This window comes from Trichoderma harzianum, assembly GCF_003025095.1.
Source record: "Trichoderma harzianum CBS 226.95 unplaced genomic scaffold M431scaffold_9, whole genome shotgun sequence".
NCBI classification, from domain to species: Eukaryota; Fungi; Ascomycota; class Sordariomycetes; order Hypocreales; family Hypocreaceae; genus Trichoderma; species Trichoderma harzianum.
The window spans coordinates 840085-861177 of NW_020209257.1; the positions used below are offsets into that span (position 1 = coordinate 840085).

The 21093-nt window shown below is 51.8% G+C and overlaps 6 protein-coding genes across 6 annotated transcripts; 5 read left to right on the plus strand and 1 right to left on the minus strand.

Moving 5' to 3' along the window:
• Nucleotides 1-17: 17 nt before the first annotated feature.
• Nucleotides 18-1247, plus strand: M431DRAFT_510064 (hypothetical protein). The gene is made up of 3 exons (XM_024919404.1): nucleotides 18-235; nucleotides 291-390; nucleotides 449-1247. The coding sequence occupies exons 1-3, from the start codon at nucleotides 110-112 to the stop codon at nucleotides 1177-1179; spliced, it is 957 nt and encodes a 318-aa protein (XP_024772459.1). The 5' UTR covers nucleotides 18-109; the 3' UTR covers nucleotides 1180-1247.
• A 5207-nt stretch (nucleotides 1248-6454) lies between these two features.
• M431DRAFT_471971 (hypothetical protein) lies at nucleotides 6455-7106 on the plus strand. Its single transcript, XM_024915438.1, has 2 exons — nucleotides 6455-6635; nucleotides 6773-7106. The coding sequence occupies exons 1-2, from the start codon at nucleotides 6553-6555 to the stop codon at nucleotides 6951-6953; spliced, it is 264 nt and encodes an 87-aa protein (XP_024772460.1). The 5' UTR covers nucleotides 6455-6552; the 3' UTR covers nucleotides 6954-7106.
• Nucleotides 7107-7893: 787 nt separating this feature from the next.
• M431DRAFT_471996 (hypothetical protein) lies at nucleotides 7894-9153 on the plus strand. The gene is made up of 2 exons (XM_024915439.1): nucleotides 7894-8606; nucleotides 8747-9153. The coding sequence occupies exons 1-2, from the start codon at nucleotides 8198-8200 to the stop codon at nucleotides 9019-9021; spliced, it is 684 nt and encodes a 227-aa protein (XP_024772461.1). The 5' UTR covers nucleotides 7894-8197; the 3' UTR covers nucleotides 9022-9153.
• Nucleotides 9154-9284: 131 nt separating this feature from the next.
• M431DRAFT_497109 (hypothetical protein) lies at nucleotides 9285-11460 on the plus strand (the record flags this gene model as incomplete). The annotated part of the gene is made up of 4 exons (XM_024917560.1): nucleotides 9285-9958; nucleotides 10017-10154; nucleotides 10238-10836; nucleotides 10895-11460. The coding sequence occupies 4 exons, from the start codon at nucleotides 9285-9287 to the stop codon at nucleotides 11458-11460; spliced, it is 1977 nt and encodes a 658-aa protein (XP_024772462.1).
• A 3187-nt stretch (nucleotides 11461-14647) lies between these two features.
• On the plus strand, nucleotides 14648-15869 carry M431DRAFT_89921 (hypothetical protein; the record flags this gene model as incomplete). The annotated part of the gene is made up of 3 exons (XM_024924082.1): nucleotides 14648-14969; nucleotides 15093-15773; nucleotides 15802-15869. The coding sequence occupies 3 exons, from the start codon at nucleotides 14648-14650 to the stop codon at nucleotides 15867-15869; spliced, it is 1071 nt and encodes a 356-aa protein (XP_024772463.1).
• A 1459-nt stretch (nucleotides 15870-17328) lies between these two features.
• Nucleotides 17329-20397, minus strand: M431DRAFT_7289 (hypothetical protein; the record flags this gene model as incomplete). Its single annotated transcript, XM_024922080.1, has 6 exons — nucleotides 17329-18103; nucleotides 18160-19396; nucleotides 19454-19795; nucleotides 19857-19921; nucleotides 19971-20098; nucleotides 20203-20397. 6 exons carry the CDS (start codon nucleotides 20395-20397, stop codon nucleotides 17329-17331), a joined length of 2742 nt encoding a protein of 913 aa, XP_024772464.1.
• Between the last annotated feature and the right edge of the window lie 696 nt (nucleotides 20398-21093).

A 21093-nucleotide genomic window follows, 5' to 3' on the forward strand; every position in this document is an offset into this window, starting at 1 on the left:
AAATGGGCCGAGGTTACCCGGGTTGCCGCAATCCATATTAAGTTGTTCATGTACCTCATCTAGCCGTCTTGGACCTTCACCGATCTCTCTCTATCCTTTACAGTTCAAAATGGCCAGTTCAATTCTTCGAGGGAGGGCGCTGGGAGCCGTGCGCCAGGCCCGTTGCTTCAGCTCTTCTCCAAGGCAATATGCCGCTGATGTCAAGAGCGTCGGTGTTCTCGGCGCCGGCCAGATGGTGAGAGTCCTGATCCCGCTTACACGTGAAGATGGTATTCTGATGCTGCGTTTAGGGCCTGGGCATCGCTCTTGTTGCTGCGCAAAAGGCGCAAGTTCCGGTTACTCTCGTCGATGCTTCCGAGCAGGCATTGAGTAAAGGCATTGCTTTTGCCGGTGCGTTGGAGCTTCGAGCCCGTGGGCTAAGTGATGTCATGACTGACAGCCGTGATAGAGAAGCTGCTGGCCAAGGACGTGTCCAAGTCTCGAATTACTCAGGAACAGGCTGATCAAGCCCGCTCCCTGCTGACGACTAGTACCAAGATTGAGGACTTCTCTTCCGTCGACTTCATTATCGAAGCTGTGCCTGAGATCCCTCAGCTCAAGTTCGATATCTTCAGCAAGCTGGCCAAGGTAGCTCCCCCTCACGCAATCTTGGCGACCAACACCTCCTCGATCTCCATCACGCGCATTGCTGCCGCCACTACCACCGATCCCAACGACACCTCGGCTTCATCGAGAGTTGTTTCTACTCACTTCATGAACCCCGTCCCTGTTCAGAAGGGTGTAGAGATTATTAGCGGCTTGCAAACCAGCAAGGAAACGCTTGACACGGCGGTTGAGTTTTGCAAGCGGATGGGCAAGGTCACTTCCGTTTCGGCTGACTCTCCTGGATTCCTCGCCAACCGAATTCTCATGCCTTACATCAACGAAGCCATCATCTGCCTTGAGACGGGAGTTGGCGACAGAGACTCAATCGACGCTATTATGAAGAACGGAACCAACGTCCCCATGGGTCCTCTGCAACTTGCGGATTTCATCGGCCTTGATACTTGCTTGTCTATCATGAAGGTTCTGCACACAGAAACAGGCGACTCCAAATACCGCCCAAGTGTATTGCTAGGAAAGATGGTGGATGCCGGGTGGCTTGGAAAGAAGAGTGGAAAGGGATTCTACGACTATTAACGGCCCAAGGATATGTGTATCAAAAGCTACAACAATGTGTCTTATTGAATAAAAGAAACTCATACCTATGTATACTTCTCAAGTCGTGAAATCGTACATGTTTACAGTTTGGGCGTCCTGTTTACCATATTTACATCTGTTTCTGTCATGATGTGTAAGATGCGAAAAGCTCATCCTGGATACGTTTCTTTTCATTCCAATTTAATCTTTATCTATTGAGCCAAATCAAATTCTGTCTTGATTCGTATTGATATTCAATTAATGATCCAAGGATTATATATGGTTCCTTAGGATATGGTCTAAGATCTAAGGCCACTAACGGAGAGATTCATAGATGTGTGCAGAGCAACAAAAGATTCTATACCGTACAGGTACATCTTTAATCACAACCCCTGGTACCGTTTACTTTGCATTTTGAGGTCACGAGACTATCAGAGTGACGGCAAGGTAATATATGCTCTTACAGCTCCAACAAGGTTGAGCACCCGTATCCGTAAGCATTAAGTTACGAGGTGGGTTGACTTGCATATGCCGGCAGAAGTCGAGTGATGGTGACGACCTTGCATTCAATACACATTAGAAAAACTGAATCGTCCAAGTACAGCGAGTTTCATTGCCGTCCTGTGGAGAACACAGCCTGCCTTGATGCGTACGGTACTGTAGCCGATTCAGGGTGCACTCAGCGTCTGCTTATTTCGCTCGCGGATGCTATTTCGTATCCGGCAATGTCGCAAAGCCGTCATGTACGAATTACTACTTTTCTCCAACCCGTCAAAAACGAGCATCTAGCGTCTGTGCTCCCAGCGTTTCAGCGCTAGGCAAGTCATCCGACGGGGGCTAATAATAGATTCATTTGGAGATCGGGCTGTTCCTGGCGAAATGTCTCACCAAGCCTTACAATAATAACGGTTGATTAGCACCTAAGTGAGGTACTTTAGTATTAAATGAAGCCGTGGACACCACGCCTCAAGTAAAGTAGGTACTTGTGGTCCCATTGACGACATTGATTAAACCGGTACATATACCTTGTACGAGTATGGTGGTTGATCTTGCGAGGGGCGTCTCATTCGATGCAAGCCATGTTCATATTCTTGAGAGCTTCGACTGCGTATCTGACCAAAAGTGAGAGAATTCCTGTAGGATGCGGGTCACTGACTAATGCGCAGCTAAGATGATGCAGGAAGGCCGATGCTCTGATGCATGATGCGGCACTCAGACGGCGCTTCTCACTTCAGCTCTTGGCACACCTTGTAAGTAGTCGAGAGCATTCAGCCGTTTCCGACGCCGCAAATTTGCGAAATAAACGCCGACAGGGAGAAGAGGAATGGAAAACAAGAAGAAAAATAGGCGGAATTATCGAAGCGGCGATCGGTCACTCTGCCTGTACTTGTATATTTGATGTGACGCTGCCAGGGCCAGGATTCTGTTCGTGAGATTGAGGCTGAATTGAAGGATTGCTCTTCCCCCTCTGCAATTACGTGGATGGCTCGATCACGACTCCTCCCGGGACCGGAAGGGAAATTAGACGAGCAGGTTTGCACATCCAGCAACCGGCTAGGACCCCTCCAAGATGTACTCGTACAGATACAGCACTGCACCTAGGCGTCGGCCGAATCGAAAAGCTGGGCGTCCGGGAAGGTGAGGGTTCCCATCACACCAATGTTCAGCTTCTGCAACCCACGGCTGGGCCCATTGTTGAGAAGTGATTTCGATTTCCGGCTAATTTACGCCGGCATGTACTCCGCACTTGCCGTAAAGTAGAGAGGCGGCAGTGATGAATCTGCATGCTTTCCTCATCTCTATGCGACTTCGGGGGGCAGATCTCCCGCCTGCTGAAGCGATGATTAAAGACCCGGCCTAGTCCAAGAGAACATGTGTCCAGCCCATGTGCCCGACATGGCTTGCAGCATGGATAGGTCTGTGTCCAAGGCCTTGCCTGGCAGCATGTAGCACTGGTGGCGGTCGTGGTAGCAGCACCCTCCTTCGAAAGGAGTAATACACACGCGTGGCAACAAGTATGAGTCTTCATCCAGGTGCCTGCTGATAGGTAGAATCAGAATCAGCACCGAGGGCAGTACTACAAGGGCAGAGGCACACACACACACACCGCAGGCACACCTTACTTACCTTGGGCATCCTATGAAGCTTGTTTCCAATAGCCCCAAGGTCGGCATCATAGCACCGGTACAAGTAAAGTACAAGATGCTCTGCGCCCGCATATGATACCGAACAAACAAGTTTGTGCAGTAGGCATCCCATCAGAGCCGTCCATCCACAGGGTTGCTCGCCACACCACCAGCTGGATGCAGTAGGTCGAGAACCAACGGCACAGGCGTGAGCGAACGCTGCCATTGGGCCTTCGGGCAATCTTGGAGTAGACCCGAGGATGCTTCACGGTCACGCCCGGCAGGCCACCCACGCACGCGGCCGGAGAGGACAAACCAAACGTCTTTGACGACTCGGTCCTGTGCAAACTCGAGTAAGCCTCTTTTCTTTTTTTCTCCCCTAGAGCCGGGTACCTTGCTTGCTCATCTCTCCATGGCACCAGACCAGCACATGCAGCCAGCTTGGTAGGGGGAACTGTCGTACAAGTCGCAATGCTCCGGACAGGTCGCAGCATCTTGAAATGAAAGGCCCGGCTGCTCCATCTGCCTCTCCATCGCAAGCCATTTGCTACCTGTTCGGGCGGGAACTAGCACTGACTGAGGCATTGGTCCGGGCCTCGATTGGAACGCGCTCCTCAGAGCTCCCCGCTTTGTCGCGCAGCAAATTTGAAGCTTGAGCGAGCATGTGCATGTGAGCGGCTGGGACAAGACCGGGGGCTTCGCAAGGCGTCAGGCGCGGGGAAAAGGCGGCGACGCGAGGCTACGCGAGAGGTCCTGAAATCTTTCAAGCGGCCAGCCATTGGCGGGAGTCCAGGGTAAGGGCAAGGAGAGAACAAGACCGGTCGGGCCATGGTGCAGGTACAAGGTACAGGTGCATGAGCAAGTACTGGAACAAGGGGAACCACTGCAGACAGGAGCGCTGCAGCAACAGGAACAGGTATCCGGTACGGGTGCCTGAGGTGGCACTCCAACCTTGAGGTTTGGGGAGGGGGAGTGTCGATATCTCTTTCCCAGGCCTGCAGCTCTCTTCTCACCCTCCCCCTTAGCACAGCCTTGCTCTCTTTCGTCGTGTTTCCTCGTTTTCTTCTTTTGCTGCCCATTCCTTCTTCCGGCCAGTTTCCTCGTGGAGGGTGGCATCTGGCAAGCGATCAGCGAGTGGCCTGCTAGTGGGCAGTCCAGGTAATACCAGGCCCCAAGTACAGGTACGTGCTTGTGCAGGCCATCGCCGCTGCTACACATGTAATGCTACGGCAAAGGCGATGGCCCTGACCCTTCGGAGCATCTTGAGATTAACACCTTGCGTGCGTGCTACTGTACGTACAGGTACGGCAAGGCTACTTGCTCCATGCATGCACACACAACCGTATGCACATGACGGATGTTGCAACGATGCCTTATCGTCGTCGACTGTCGACTGTTGGGCCCTGAGAACGCAAAAAGAGCTGCCGAGTTGCTGTACTCGTATACGAGCACGACCTAGGAACTTTGACTTGGAACATGTTGAAAAGAGAAGGCGACAGCACCGTACAAATACCAGCTCGGCCGTTCTCGAAACTCGCCCGGGCTGCCCTGGGCCGTCGGGTGATCCATTCTTTCTTTAGCTGCTTCACAACGGCGGCAGCTAGAAGCTCACAGTCGTGCCACAGCTGACCGGGGTCCCTATTTTCTCCTTCTTCCAGACAGGGAGCAGAAGCTCCAAACATGACTTCCAAACAGCCAGGCCCGCTGCGTCAGCCAAGTCGACCCATACCCAATGAGTCAAGTGGCCCTGGGGCTTTCCCACTTCCGACATGGCGGCTACTTGCGTCCGCGTGGCCGGCGGCCATCCGAAACCTGGCACGAAAAGCCATGTGGTCGGATCTTGCCTAATACAACGTGCGGCTTTCGTTGCTCCAGGAGGGATGACAGAGAGGAAAGATGACCAGACAAATGCTATATCATTACTTCGTAGACACGTCAACGGTTGGGCAGGCAGGGCCCGAGAGACGTTGAGCTCCGGATGTTCTCACGGGCGGCAGGCATTGTGCAAGCCCTCGACCGCTGTTGCGCTGCACTCCGTGCGGCGCCTTGGGTGTCTCCCAGTTGGCACCATGGGCGGTAGAAGAGTCACAAGTCCGGCGACAAAAAGAGCTATCCGTCATGCACACCTGTTTCAACAGGGGCAGTAGCAGCGGTCTGGCAGATTCGCGAGGCTTGTTGTCTGACCTGCAGCTCTCTACGATATAACGACTCGCAATAATACGCCGTATTGTGTTTTTTGACTCGCTGCCCCGCGCCGCCGCGTTGCTGGCATTCATGCTTATTCCAACAGTCGTGATGGACTATCCCCCCCCCCTGAAGTCTTACTGCACCTGTATAGTGGAGTGTTTCTTTCTTCTAGAATCTCGCTCCCGGCTCCGTTGACAGGATAATCCGCCCTGGCCCCGAGATCCACTGCTAAGGCATCTTGAAACGACATGGCTCTCCTCCTTTCATTACCACGTATGCGCAACATACTGTAGTAGCATCTACAGCTTCAATCGATATGCTACTGTGGACTACAGGTGGGCTTAAACATTAACTGTGTGAGATCTTCTGGTTGCTCGCTTTCGCTAATACTACTGCAATGCTCTTAGAACTAGACTCTTAAAGAATATGGCTCTGCCCGATATGGACTGAAAGCGTTAATACTTCGCATGTGGCCTACTGCACGTCTGCAAGAGCGGGAACTTTGAAAGCAAATATAAAACAGCAATTCAGCAGGCGGCGGGCCTGCCAATTACCGAGCACAGCGACATACTTGAGCGTTCTAGTTCGTAGCTACCCCTGAGGGAGCTAGAGACGTGAGTTTGTCTAGCCACCCCCCGGCTCGGGATGAAACGACTTGGTTTACAACACAGCTTGTCTTCAAGTGTTGTCATGAGTGCTTGTACGAATCATCGTACTGCCAGCCTGCCTCATTGCTCAGACATGCGACCGATTGCACTTTGCAGGCTCCGGCTTGTCTGCGCCTTGGTCCAAACGCGCGAGCTGGTCATACACATACATACACGCGCAGACGCATGCACTCGAGCGCAATGCTACGTGGATTGAGCATCTCGCGGCTTGAGCTAGCCCCACTAAGACTGGCCCGGTTGCACCGGCGCATATCCTTTCTCAGCACCTCCATGGAAAGGCTGGCACTCGTACGAGTACATCCCAGGTAGCCCTAGATTGATGTACGGGTAGCGTCGTCGTTGCCCTGCAATTCTTCCGCGTGTCGAATGATCCGTGCGCGGACATCCTGGCGATGCTCTTTCGACCTGTGGCAGATTCGACTTCGAAACTTCTTTCCTCCTATATCAGCAACGCGGCTCATCTCGTCGTCTCTGTGTATGTGTATCGTGGTCAGGTGAGGGATGCCACTTTCTCGCTTCAGCCTGATGCAAGAATGGGAATCCAATCCACCCTAGCTGCAAATGCCGTTCGCTTTGCCTCCATCGTATGAGAGCTAACGAGGCATATGCTAGGCACGACTCTGCAGTGAGAGGGCCTAGCTCCATTACGCCACGCTCGGGAGGAGGGGTGGATACCTTGAAAGGCATCGTGCTGCAGTTTTCCCAACCGTCATCCGCTTCACATGTTCTCCTAAGCCCAATTGATCGCGCGCGTTATCTGCATGAACAAGCGGAACGAGGCTGGACGTGTTAGTCACTGTTGCTCCCACCCTCTTCCGGTTACAGCAGAAGAATAACTCAGACAGCTGGGGATATCTCTTTCACATCCGCGATGGCCACGAGTACGAGCATTGTCTCGATTCAACACAGAGACAACAACTGCTCCACCACTGCCTAGTCCTCCTCCTCGGCCGCTGTAACTATTACCTGCATTCAAATGTGGCAACCCTCCCCCCCCACTTACAAGGCCTGCGATTTCTTGTCGTCTTTGACTTGCCGCTGGCGACCCCTGTCTTGGATGGCAGCCCCCCTGGTCACCGATATGCGCGCCCCCTGGCGTCAACCCTCCTTGTTTTCGAGGACCCCCCTTGCCCGTTGTACTATGCCATCAACTACCATGACCTTTGTAACTCGTTGAAGAGCCCATTGGTTCAGTACGCAAACAGGCCTCGAGCGACGGTCATGCGTTCGTCCGCGGGCTCTATTAAGAGAAAATGTGCTACTACTCTCCAGGAGCCGCTGAACTACCCGCCAGTGGTCCGGCCGAGGTGCCGTCTGGTAGTCGATTCTTGCGGCCCTTTTATGTGGTCCTTTGCCACTGCTTGGCTTTGGTCTTGCTATAAGCCCTGTCCCTTGATGCAAATTGCTGGCTAATGAGATCGATCCCATGCCGCTAAGATTGAAGAGCCACTTTAGCTTGTGCTTTCGCGCGGGCGTACAACTATCTTCGCAGTTGGAAGCGGCGGTCTGGCATAATGGACGAGGCCTTCATGCTGCGGCTCCAGGTGCTTGTGCGGACGAATAACTGAACGCGGCGTCCCTGATGGGTCTGCTTTTGCATACCTGGCGTAAAGAGAGCATCGGATCGCTGCGTCGCCGCGGCTGAGTTCCCCCTCTTGGCCGACACGCACATTATAGATGCTAGTAGTAGTACTACTCGACTTGCTCGACTGAGGGCCCAGATCCGCGCTGCTCCGGCTGGTCCCCATGTCAGACAGAGTTTTCATTTTTCGTCAACTCCTTACTTGTTGACTGGTTGTTGGCAATTGCCAGAGACTCATTGCCACTCGTTGTTTTCACAAAAACTACATGACACCAGGTTGGTTCATCTTTATACTGGAAGTACGGAGAAGTCGTTGTAGTAGTTCGACCAAGAAAGGCTTGTGGACAAGGGGCCGTTCTCAATTATACCCTTCCTGGTAGTGGTCCCTCTTTCCCGATCTTGGAACACGGAAGACTCCTGGTAGCTCAACCGACAACCGCAAGGGTGAGGAGCGCATGCTCTGCACTGCTGGCCCATTACAGTGCGGCTTTTCTCGAATCAAGAAGCTTCAAAGCCTGCATAGGCTCACCCACCCCATCCTCCTTCATCAGGTACCAGGTACGGAGACGCCCCCCCCACAGCTTCTTCTCCATCGATACAGGTCCTTGTCTCTAGCGGCAGCCTCCATTTTTGCCGTGTTCTCTGCGGACAATTCTCTGAAACCCCTCCTAACGGATATTACGAGTACTTTGTTTTCTGACAAGATCTGGAGCTTGCAGGCTCGGGACAAGTCAGTCATCCTGCTAGCATCTTGGGACCACCCGGCACCCCATACCTGCACGAGGCATATACCTGTATGCGAGCTGATGATTCCAGGACCATCGATTGCACCTAAATCAATGTCGGACCCCACTGAAGCGCGTGGTATGCGGTCCTCATTTTCATGTCACCATACAAGTCTATCCCAATCCTACCTCGTGGAACCTTGGAACTAAGATACGACCCCTTCAAATCAGTCTTGCGACCTGAACTTGGATAGCCACTCATGCCCTAACTTTGCTCAGACAGGGGTCGCTCACTGGTTCTTCTCGCTTTGCAGGCGGCTAACTACCTACTTCTTTCTTGGCCAACCCGGTCAAAGGGATACATCCACTGTATTACCAGTACAGCAAGCTCTCCGCAGGCCGAGATCAAAGGCAGTCCCTTTTCGAAGGGATCCCGCCCCCTCAACCCAGACCAAACTGATCCGAGCCGTCCTTGTTCCGTGCCACTACTTCTGAGCATAACTAAACTTGTTCCTCGTGATAAATCATTTGGTTGGTTGGTTTCGAGTTTCTGAATCATACAACTCGCGAGCGAGACGACTCAACCAGCAGCTTCCATTTCCTATCGGAGTACCACGGAACATTTCTTCGGGACCTCGTAAGCTGGCTTGACTTTTTCAGGATCTGGATCTGTCGATAACTTGCAGGCGACGGCAGTAGCTTCTCTGTCTGGCTCTTGTCGAGTTGATTTTAGCAGCGCTTTCAACCATTTCTCGAGAAAATCGTGTGGGTGATTCCGCGGGCGCCTCTCCATCCGAAGGGCTTAAACCACATCCCAATGCTCGCCACTAGGTCCTGCGACCCTGAGCACAGCCACTGGTCCTTGGGCAAATACTTTCCAGCTCCTGGTAAAGCTTCAGCCAGTCCACGCATGTCAGACCAATACGACTCCTCACTACAAACACAGCCAGACTGGCAGGGCCAGTATCCGTATCTTTCGCAGCCAGCTGGATCTGCCTATTCTCAACCCTCCGAATCGAATCATGCCAACTCGGGAGTAGTCCAACCTCAATCCATGGCACAGAGCGAAAATCTTCGGCTAGAAGCCCATGCAGATAGACAGCCAACACTGACACCCAGTTTACACCATAACACGTATCGCGGAGCAGCAGAGGACCACGGCCATCCTTCCCGACTTGCCGAGTCATCAGAGAGAAAGGAGGAATCAAGAAGCATGAGCACGACATCCCGTTTGCTGGACGAACCCGTACCGACTGCCAGAGCCACTACTAGAGATTCTGTACCTTCGGGCTACGTCAACTCAACTTCAACAATGGCGAAAGGCTTGGGCAATCCCTCTGATAGATTTGGACCAGATGATCAACGTGCGGTAGTACCGAAGGATGAAGATGATGCTTTACTTGACGAGGATATGGCCGAGGATGAGGCGGATTCACTACTTCAAACTGCGGCAGAACGGGTGGCAGCTCGCAGAAAGATGAAGCGCTTCAGGTAGGATTCTAGCCACGGCTGGTTATGAACAAGCCAGCGAGCTAACATGATGGTGAAGGCTTACGCACCAGCAAACACGGTTCTTGACGAGCGAATTTGCAAAGCAGCCCCACCCTGACGCTGCCCATCGAGAAAGGCTGTCCAGAGAAATACCTGGATTAAGCCCTCGACAAGTCCAAGTGTGGTTTCAGAACCGGTAAGTTAGATCAACAAGAGATGTGCTATCCCAGGCTCTCCGGGGGTGGGAGGAACACCAATAGCATCTGACTAGTCTGTTAGGCGTGCGAAGATCAAGAGGCTCAACGCCGATGACCGTGATCGAATGATCAAGATGAGAGCAGTTCCAGACGATTTTGACAATGTACAAGCTTTGCATTCTCCTTACGGGGCAGTCCATATGCCGATGCCGCTGGCAGCCCCCGTAGACTTTGGACACCACCCTCCATATCCGAGCAACTCGATGAGAGCACCCCTAATGGTGGACGTGCGGCGTCAAGAGGGACCAGGTCATATGTCGCCCACAGGCTTGACGCCATCGTTTGGCAACATCGGCTTTTACCCTTCGAACGCAGTAAATTCATCCGGAGTCATGTCGCCAATATCACCGCACTCTAGTGAGCGCTATCCTCCCCATGGAAGTGGCGGGCCACACGGGCCCCTGGATGCGCATCGCCACGGAGTTAGGCCACTCCAAACCTTTCATAACCGGGATCCGGTATCCAGGCCAAGGTCTGAGTCTCTGCAATTACACTATATGCATCCTGGTGTGAATACGCACTCCAGTGTATCTGATCGGTCTTCCTTGGTCTATCAGCCTGGCCAGATGAGCCAAGCGGCACCTAGCAGCGCAGGGGGTGTTGACCGGAGCCCCTACACAAGTAAGTTGATTATAGACCTCGAAACCGGTTGATTATTGACGCTGATGATGATCAACAGGCAGCAGTAATGCACAATCATCGCCGACAGGATTGAGCTACCCCAATTTCCAGCAGACATCTGAGAATGGATCTCGTCTTCGAGCTGCCTCAGCCTCGTTGCCCCTGAATACGACAGACCATTATCGAGCACTCCAATCTCCTCAGTCGCACAATCATCGAACAGCCGGATCTTCTTCGCAATATGGAGCGTCGTCAACCTACCAGGCCAGCTACGGCGCCGCTCCTTTATCAGCGCCGTTGACCCCTTCTCTGGCGGCTCCTCCACCGCGAACATCAGCTACACCATCAAGTGTAAGAGACTATCCAGAGTCGGTGGGTACACCTGGTTTTCCTCAGACTCTGCAGAGTGGCCTGAATGGTCATGATTCTCGTACAGCCTCGAGAAGCGTTTATCCTAGCGGGGCACCGGATTACGCAAATAACCAGCAACGTAATGACAGCTATGGCATCAACGATTTAAACAGCGCAATTTCATTGAAACGGGATCGAGGATATATAACTCAAGGAGGAGCAACGTCACCACTCGATAGAGCGAGGCCCTCATTGCATCATAGCACAAGTTAAATCTGTGCTTTAGGCACCAGAAACACTGCCAATACGATCCCGATCATGAAAGTTGAACGGGCATAACTACATAAACCACAGAGACAAGAATTACGGCCGATTAGTATACGGAAGGCGAGTGCATGCTACGTGGCGATGTGGCAGTTCACATATTACACTTTGACAAACGGCGAAATAGATGAGGCCAGGGCTTGCCCATCTACACTTCATTCGATTTCCCCCCCTTTCATTACCGTTTTCCCTTTGGAGTTGGGCAGCGAATGATTTATGCATTGGGAAGCACTACGGACGGGCCCTGGCAGGCTCGGCGGGCGCCACAAAATACGGCAGAGGAGCTGTTGGCTTATAAGGGAATCAGCAGGCCATACTCCCAAGCCAAACTCGACTACATACTGTCCCCAGGCCATCTTAGCTGATGGTAAAGGAGTTTCCTTGAGATTACTCTAACATTATTCTGGCGGTTTGGTCTGGGACTAGAAAAAAAACGCATTTACCTGGAGCGATACGACGGGACCATGTGCGGAATTTGAGATACCAAATACCCTTTTGGAGTTGGGCAAACGACGCAATATCTTTGGACATCCGACAATTTCTTCTTCTCTTCTTCTCTCTTGTATTTTTCTTTTCTTTTTCGCTTTTTTTTCCACATCTTTCTCTTCTTCCGCTTCGTCTTCTTCTTCTTATCACCTTCTTTGCTTTCTCTCCTTTTCACTTCTCTTCTTCCCGTTCAATTGTATAGATTACAAGGACATACCCGATTTTACCCCCTTTCTCTTGAGAAAGTTGCACTCTGGCAGGGACTGGACACGCTGAGACGTGACCTTCTTTTCTCCTTTTTCTTTTACTTGCATATAACATATATACTTTCTTGGCCGCCGGATGCTCCTCGTCGTTGGGCGAAGATAACCAATTGAATAGGTTTTTCTTTGTCATGACACAATTGTCATTGCTCGTCGTAAAATTTACCTGCTAGCTGCAAAGTGCACGAGAAAAATGTTTTCCAGCTAACCTTGTGATTTGATAGAAGAAGAAGGAAGAGAAAAAAGGCGGATTCACTTGGAACGAGGGGTCGTTTCTCGTAATAATAATTACAGATTTCACCTTGAGCCGCTTACAGCCTGTGATGTGGAAACAATGCTGGGGTCCGTAATATGCGTCGTCTAGGCTGGTAACGTCGCTGGGCTTCGTTGGCTCACCTGGATAAGCGACTCTGGTCAGTATATCGGTTATGAATTTCAAGCCAACTCGTTTGCTCTATTCAATACCACCACACTCCAATCAGTCAAGCCAATGATTATCCGCACGCAGCCAAGTGGTTGACGGTTATATAAACGATATTGTTTAAATCCCCTGAAAACGGCAGCATGGCAGATAGGTTTACCAGATGTTAGGTGTCATCATAATAGGCGGTGTGTTTGGTTGGAAGACAAAACGCTACGGGGTCGAGCCTATGAATATATATAGCTTACCTTGTTATTTCCAGTTTGTTCCAGAGAGAAAGGTGCATATGCCAGTGATGATACGACGGCATTCCGGTTGGATCCTGAGGAGATGCATGTGTGCGAGGTGAGGCATCTATTTGGTGATTCACGGAAATGTGAGAGAAGTCGAAAGACTGATATTCTATTCACATGCGCGCACACACACATTCACAATGGCCCATTGCACATGATTCTCCCCCGCAGATCGTTTCCCAATTACACATGGATATAGTGAGAATAGTATGTCACTTGCGTCAGGTCATCACCGCATCATGGTAGCCACACAGACGGGGCCCTCGTGATGATGGTTTTAGGCAAGGTTGCTGTAAAAGTGCGCTCTGGACCAGGCATCGAGATATCGTCGGCAGCATCGAGGCGTCGCTGAGTGATCAGAAACAAGCCGGCGGCGGTTTTTTCATTATCGATTGCTGGTCGTGGTTTGGTAGGAAAAAAAGAAGAAAAGAAGAAGATCCAGCGGGGAGAAGTTGGAATTTTGTTTGCACGCCCTCGGATCGGAATTCTGCCCCGCCGGTCATGTGATTTAGCTTGTGATGCGCATGTGCTCTGCTTACTGATGCGGTCGGAAGGTGGAAGGTGGAGAAGTGCTGAAAGCCTCTGCATTTGGGTTATGTAAGCATTTGTTCATGCGGCAGAAAGCATCCATTGATTGATCGAATTCACCGATGATGGAGCGCTAGCGGCGGTACCTGTACGGAGTACGAAGGACGAGCACGGCGAATTGTTTTTGGAGAGGCTGAGACATACAGGCACATGCCGTTGAATACGACGGGAGAACTAGTGCCTCGTTTAGTAACGTTGAAAGACACAAAGGTATCTCTTTGGTACTTGTGAATTTCTTTTTTCTTTTTTTTCTTTCTTTTTTTAGAAAAGCTCTGCAAGCGCCCAAAGTGTTTGTTGTCACACATCCCCCAGCAACGTGCCAGCGTTCCAACGAAGGCAAAAAGCGCACAGGCTCTTTCTGGCTGGCCCATCCTCGGCAACCACGCGTTTGTTCACGCAACAGCCCACTGCAGCTTAGCGCCGGGGCCCTTCTGTGCTCGCCGACGGCCAGTGCTGACAGCGCTGAAGCAGCACCCACTAGCCTTTTAGCCCGGCCAGGAAAGGCAGCCCTTGAGCCGCCCGCTCTTTTCCCAGCCAGCCAGCCCAGCCCAGTCCACTAATCCAGCGGATTGACTGTTGTGCCTCGTCTTTCAGGCTCGGAGGATCCCTTCGCCTCTCCACCTTTTGCTTCTCCAGCATTATCGCCTCTCCAGCCCTCAGCGCTTCCATCATCGCCCCCGTCCGTCGCCCTACAATCGCTCTCCCTGCCCAACTGTTGAATCGACGACGCCCACGGTTTTGTCCGTGTCCATTCTCTCTCCCGCATCTTTGCGCCGCAGCGGAATTTCTCCCCCAGCGAATTCCACCGACCGCCCCCTAGCGATAGGAAGGAAAAAAACCCTGAAAGACGCCGGGCTCTGCTCCTCTCGGCTCGCCGACACGGGACCGTCGCCCTCAGCTGTCCTCCCGTCATCTCCAGAGAACGCAAGAGACACCATCACCAGGCAATCCGTCACCGTCGACAGGCCGAGTGTATGAAGCCGACCGCCTGAATTCGGCCCTTCCCCTTACCGCAGCGACATCTCGGCCTCCCGGCCTGGCGCGACACGCCACTCTGGTCCCTCGCGAAGGAGCCTTGGTTCATGATGTCTTTCCACCCCCAAACTCCCCAAAGTCCCTCGCAATTCTCGCCCGCAACCTCTTCGGATCCCTCCCTCGGCTCGTCCGGCTCTGTGGCCGCCGCGGGAACAGGAACGACGACCTTGCCGACTCCTGCACACAGCGTCAACGGCAGCTCCTCGCACCCCGACTCCATCATGCTCGACGACTCACCGCACAAGCGAAAGCGGCCCCTCGAAGATGTCGGCGACGACCGCGACCTAAAAAAGGCTCACATTGACGACTACAAGCTCGCCATCGAAGACCTGCACCAGGACGTGGGCCTGAAATACCTCCTTCTGAAAACTCGTAAGACTCCCTCCGCTGCTCTCGTCTCGCTCCTCCTCCCTTGGATGACGGGATCTCGACAGTCGTTGGGATGTTTTTGTCGTTACTAAGATCTCTGCTTTGTTGACACTGCTATCCATCTAGCGCATCCCGAGTCTCTTCCTAGCACGTCGGAAGATCTCTACGACATGTTCGACTTGGCCAATCTGGCTGCCGAAGTCGCCAGAGAGAAGCCAAACGGCGAGAAGAACGCGCTCCGCAAGACGTACAAGGGTCACATTAAGCGGCTGGGCGTCACTGGGCACTTTGATGTCCAGAAGAAGAAGGAGGACTCGCCCTCGGATTTCCTAGCCATGCTGCAGGTTCCCGACCACGAATGGAACGTCCACATGGTCAAGGGCCGTTCTCTCATGGATGGCTTGTCGGAGCTGACCCAGTCGTCCTTGGGCCGCGCCTTGACTATGGCCAAGGGCCCGGTCGCGAAATCTGTTTGGGACACGTCGGTGTTAGGGGACATTGGCCCATCTAATGGTGATAGTTCGAAGGCACCGTCCGCGAAACCGACGGCGCCCAACACGCCTCTAATATCCATGCCTGGAGCGGCCATCAACCGGCACAAGTCTCAGCTGTCGTCTGGCTCAAATGCCGCACGACCTCAGCGCAGCATCAAGAAGCGATCCTATGGCGACAGCAGCTACGAAGGATACGGCGAGGGATTTCCCGACGACGATACTGGCCTTGAAACAGGCTACTCTACGGGAGAAGGTGAAGGAGGCCAGAAGCGCCGCAAGAAGGCAAGCGAGAACCCGAATTCCGATGCTGCCGGTCATTTCTAACACCGAGCAGAGTTCAGGAAACACACCGCCCTACCCGAGCGCCATGCGCCAATCGAGCTACGGCCCTGGAATGGTCGGAGTATGACACCTACGGCCTTTCTGAATCCGACCTGCCATTTCAACAGAGTTTACCGAAGGGACTCTCAGAGAGCTGAAATCAATGCTCTCGAAGAATCCAGAAAGCTTTAGTTTTCGTCGTTGATTTTGTGGTCCATGATGGTTCTTTGCAACTTGGACTTTTTGCGACTTGGGCGTGGAACAAAAAGAAAAGTTATGGGGACAATGGTTTTGGTAACTTGTACAGGCTCTATATCACGATACATGAAGGCTCGGCTCTCGCAGAAGATCAAAGGGGGACTGGCTTGCTTTGTTTTTCTGCTTTTTTTCTTTTCTCTTCGACATTTACATTTTTTTGCATCCTTGGACAAAGAGGACTTGAACCCTCACATTTGCGATTTTTGTCTAGCACGGCGTTTGGGAGAGGACAAGGGGGGTATGTATCAAGGGCGAGCAGAGGCTTCCTTTATTTCTATCTTCTCACCGGAAATATTCTGCCTCGCCCTTGTTCTTTTTTTATTCTTTTCTTTCATTTTTTCATCATCCTTTGATATTTGCGTTTGTACTTTTTTTTTCTCCGTTGTTTTCTGCTCATAACAGCAGAAAAGGGCCGGTTGGAAATTTGAAACCCAAAAAAATACTTGCGGGGACGGGGAATATGGTTTGTCACTGAGCTGCTGAAACAAGCCGCAGAAACGTCATGGAAGGGAAACTCAAAGCGAGGACGGAGAACGATTCGGACGGAATGAGAACGGCTGAAATGAGAGAGAAGAAAAACGAGGGCTAAAGACATCTTGGGATGAGGGCGGCTCGTGGGAATAACACTTGAGCCCTTTTCTGGTCACAAAGGTGCAAGTTTTTTTTCCCTGCCTCGGGGACAGCTAAAAGGGAAATGCGGGTGTGATGGTTTGTTTTATTAGCCCCCTTTCCCCTAGTTTTTTTTTAAAAGACCTTTTTGGAGGGGAAGTTTATGGCTCGTCGTGTTTGCTTTTTACACAGATACCAGTAGGTGAAACAATAAAGCTGGCCCCCCAGCGTAATTGGCACATATACTTGTCTCTCTGTATATCGAGTGTTGCGCGAGAAATGCTTCTTGATACCACCACGTGAGGGTTTACGAGATACGACGGCTAAGTGTAAATTAACAATAATAAAGTAGTTTAATATACACCTTGATTACTTTCAGCAATGACGCCACATGTCTATCTGATCGCACCAAGAGAGACTTCAAAGAGAGAATGAACTAGAAGGAAAGAAACAAACAGGTAAAAAAACAAGGACGGAGTTGAGATGGCATCCGGTCATTAAGTCATGCTAGAATACATTCAGGCTCGCTCAAACCAGTTTATCCCACGAAAATCCATTCACAGAACTTGAAACAAAATTCAAACAAACAAGTTATAAACACTCATCCCATCGAATCGTATATAGATCGCCATGCAAAGATGGTATCAGCCAAAACCCCAGCTTCCCCAGCATCATCCAAATCACTGTGGATGTTGTCTTGGATCTAGGACTCCGGTATTCTCAAGGCCGCCAAAATTGCCGTTTTCGACCGTGGGATACGCCCCTCCACTCATCTCAACCCAGTTCCAATCAAGACTCATTGATAGGGAAAAGAGATCTTGGGGGAGCAAAGGCTGCTGGAAACCACGGCCGCTGGGCGCTGGTGGCGACTGGAGGTCACCACCGAATCCGGTCATTTCCTCAAAGGATTCAAACTCCATCTCCTGGGGAACCTGGAAATCCTGTGCCCATCCCATGGAGTCGAGTGACGGTGACGACCCTGACGGCGTGGCTCTGTTCGCAGCATTCTGATATGAGCGTGCAGCAGCAAACTCGGGCGATAGGGTGTCATGGGCATTGGACTGCGGCGTCGTCGTTGCGGTGCTGCCTGTGTGCTGCGGAGTATGAGTCGAAGATGCTGGGGTTGTCGACTTGGCGGTATGTGCAGCATTTGGCGACAAGGATTGGTTACGAGCATCACCGTTTGCTGGAGTTTCCGCGGGCTTGCGCTTGCGACGGGAAGATTGTTCTCTCTCAGCCTTTTCAATAACTCTCTGAGCGATGCGACAGAATTCGGAGCAGATGCCCAGCATTCTGTGGACTCCGCCCTGCTCTGCCTCTTGGCCAAGCATGGAGAGGAAAGTGACGACGAGATTCATTAGTCGAACATCCGATTTCGCCCGCTGGTCGAGAGGATTTTGAAGGATATTGCCGAAAAGGGTGACAAGTGCTGATACTGGGAAGTATAAAATCAACCTATCAAAATGTTTAGCCTTTACCTCCCTCTGAGTTGAGAACCATGAGTTTCTTACCAGACACAAGAAAAGTCTCCTTGTGGAATATATTTGAGTAGAGAAATGGATGCCCGTGCTGCTGCTGTTGAGAGCATAGCAGACGAGAATACTCTAGGGTTCAGCGGCCGTACATTCTGGCCCGAGATTGCGTAGTTGGCCAGTCGGCTTGTCCAGAATCCATGGTGGATCGACATGCGGTGGATCGTCGTCAAGCAGTTGTAATAGGTGAAATGGACCATGACGATGTGGAGGATGAGGGGCGTGTGAGAAGCCCTGATTTCATGTTCAGGCCTGAAGTCAATGGGGATTCTGTCCTTCCACTCCTCTAGCTCTTGATCCAACTCCCCAATTGTAGCAAGAAGCTCGCCGTCGGATTGTTTAGCCGCCTTGGCTGAATAGAGTCTCTTGTACACGTTGCTTTCGATGACGGCGAATTCGCACATGACCCGGAACAAATTCATTTTGCCCTTTCCATCTGCCAGAGGAATGTTTCCAATGTTATCCTCAGGGTCAGCGTCGGGAAGCTCGACGTTCATGTCGTCATCGTCTTGAGCAGGAGGACGCCCTGATCTCAGGCAGAGATCCTTGTCCAGCATGTAAGCGATCCAAAACACTCTCTTGCGCTGCTCGATTTCGATGGGGTTGAGGTTGAATCCCGTTCCCTTCTTGTGGAGACCAATGCTATGCGAAAGTCGAATGGCAGCGGCAATCAAAAGGAAGGTTGGCTGAGGGTTGGGTGTACCCTGCATGAAGAGCGCCATTCCAAGCAGGGCCTGAACACTCAACAGGTCCGTGTTGCGCATGGTGAGCTCGGCAAAGACGCTCATGGCGTTTTTCAAATAACCCCACGCCTTTTCATCCTCCTCTTGTGGAACCAGGTTACTCATGACGCGCAGGCGATGAGCGATGGCTAAAGCACAGTTGAGACTGGCCCACCAACCGGAGCCCTGGTATGGATCATCGGAGTACTGGCGTTCGACTAGGTGCATAAAAGTCGGCTGGTGGAAGAGCGGAAACATGCAGTTGAAGTTTTCGAAGAAGTCCTTGAGCAGGGACATGGCCTCGGGCTTTGACGGTAGGGGTCGGAAGACGGGTCGCTGAAACAGGTCGCTGAATATTTCAGGCTTCCAATTTGTCCACTTGTGGTCGTCCTCGGAAACTTCAGAGATCATATTCTGGAAAGTGGCGTCGCCAGTCTTGTTGTTAATCCATTGGACGCCCTTTGGCGAGAAAATTGAAAACCCAGACGAAGAGCCTACGTCTTGTTAGTCGAGCATATCCATAACGAGTTTGCCAATATGTATGATTTTACCAATATATCTGGTCTCTCCGCAGTGATTTGTCACGAGGGAGCACATCATCTCAGACAAAGCCTCGACTTCCTCCTCGCCCTGAAGGCTGCCTGGGGTGGCAACTGGTTTCTGTTTATCCTCTTGTGTCTTATCCTTGTCTTTTTCCTTGTCCTTCTCCTTCTCCCTATGCAGACCAGGAGATGTGACGGAGCTTCTGGGGGAAGCTGTAGCGTCGCTTTCCGACGTAAGGCGAGAAGGCGAGGAGGGGCCGGAGCTTGGAGCAACGGCTGCTGGATGTCCTGACTTTTCGATAAGTCGCTTCTCGAGTTCAGCAAGATCATCATCCTCATTTACGAGAATGCCTAAGGAGCATGCGTAAGTAAGGTCAAAACTTGTCTCGGGGGAAAAGGTTGAAGAGCGTACCGGCCAGCCGAAGAAGCTTTTCCATGCGAGTTAGACGGTTCTCCAGTGCTTCGATATATTTGGCCCTATCATGTGTGAGTAGAGCTCGTACAAAGGACGCCTGGACAGTCTTACCCCTTTGGCGTCGCTCTTTTCTTTTCAATCTGGGTGAAGATGCATTCGGTCTTGTAGTTAGTGCAATGAGTGCACGATGGCAGCTTGCCGTCACACTTGATCTTTTTCCTTCTACATTGGTCACAGGCCTAGAGAAAGGTCATAGAAAGACCAGATTAGCATCTCGAGCTATTTCATTGGAAGCCAACCGCAACATATGCGCCGTTTCAACGGGCATATGGGGGAAGCTTACCCTAGCAATTCTCCTTCTCTTAGCATCCTGGCTGTCGTCAAGCAGCAAGTTGGAGTCGGCAAACATCTGTGCCGTCATGTCCGGTGGAAGTTGCTGCAAGTTGGTCAAGCCATCGTAGCCAAAGATTTGTGGTGGTTGGCCTGTGAGCGGTGGTTGCACCAGGCCAGGCATCTGGAACATCCCCAGGCGATCCATGGTGGTAGCGGGATGAGATGCAGTTGACGTCGCCTTTGTCGGTGAAATATGCGAAATGTCTTGTCTTGTTATGCGTGTATCGCTATGGCCTGTGATTGGGACCAGTCGACACGGCTAACATGCAAAAGACGGGATGGTCCGAGGCTAATCCGGCACTGGTGTTATAGCTCTTGGTAACGCAGGGTCAAACAGTTGGTGCCGTATGCCGATGCAGAATGGACGGGCGACACTAGAAAAGACTATATGGCGTGAGGTCTTTTGTGATACCCAAGCCAGGGTTAGAGGGCATCAAATGCGATGTGTCAATGGCGAATGTCGCAAGCCGAGGTGAGAGACGTGAATGGGCTGTCTGTGGCTTTAATCCGTTGTTGAGAGTCGCCACAGGGAGGTTCTATGACGAATAGAACGATACGACGCGAATTTGGAACAGAAGTTGTGAGAAGCTCGCCTCTGAAGAAAAACTCAACAAGAGGCTATTCGGATGCGCGCATCTGGGGCAACGTGAGGGAGTGAGTTGAAGGAGTGAGCGAAGGAGGATGATTTGATTTGAGAGCAGTGAGAAAACAAGCGGGGACCAGGAACCTGAACCTAATGGATCTTGTACGGAGTACGAGTACGGACTATCTCCAGTTGGTGCTCGTACTTGGTACTCGGTGCGACCACAAGCCCGCAGCCCGTCGACGGATGACACAGGCG

Coding starts and splice junctions, on each gene's coding strand:
- M431DRAFT_471996 (XM_024915439.1), top strand. CDS start 8,198: ATGCTCTGCACTGCTGGCCCATTACAGTGCGGCTTTTCTCGAATCAAG. Junction 8,607..8,746: donor GGACCCCACTGAAGCGCGTG/GTATGCGGTCCT, acceptor AACTTTGCTCAG/ACAGGGGTCGCTCACTGGTT.
- M431DRAFT_471971 (XM_024915438.1), top strand. CDS start 6,553: ATGCTCTTTCGACCTGTGGCAGATTCGACTTCGAAACTTCTTTCCTCC. Junction 6,636..6,772: donor GCTCATCTCGTCGTCTCTGT/GTATGTGTATCG, acceptor GGCATATGCTAG/GCACGACTCTGCAGTGAGAG.
- M431DRAFT_510064 (XM_024919404.1), top strand. CDS start 110: ATGGCCAGTTCAATTCTTCGAGGGAGGGCGCTGGGAGCCGTGCGCCAG. Junction 236..290: donor TTCTCGGCGCCGGCCAGATG/GTGAGAGTCCTG, acceptor TGCTGCGTTTAG/GGCCTGGGCATCGCTCTTGT. Junction 391..448: donor TAAAGGCATTGCTTTTGCCG/GTGCGTTGGAGC, acceptor CAGCCGTGATAG/AGAAGCTGCTGGCCAAGGAC.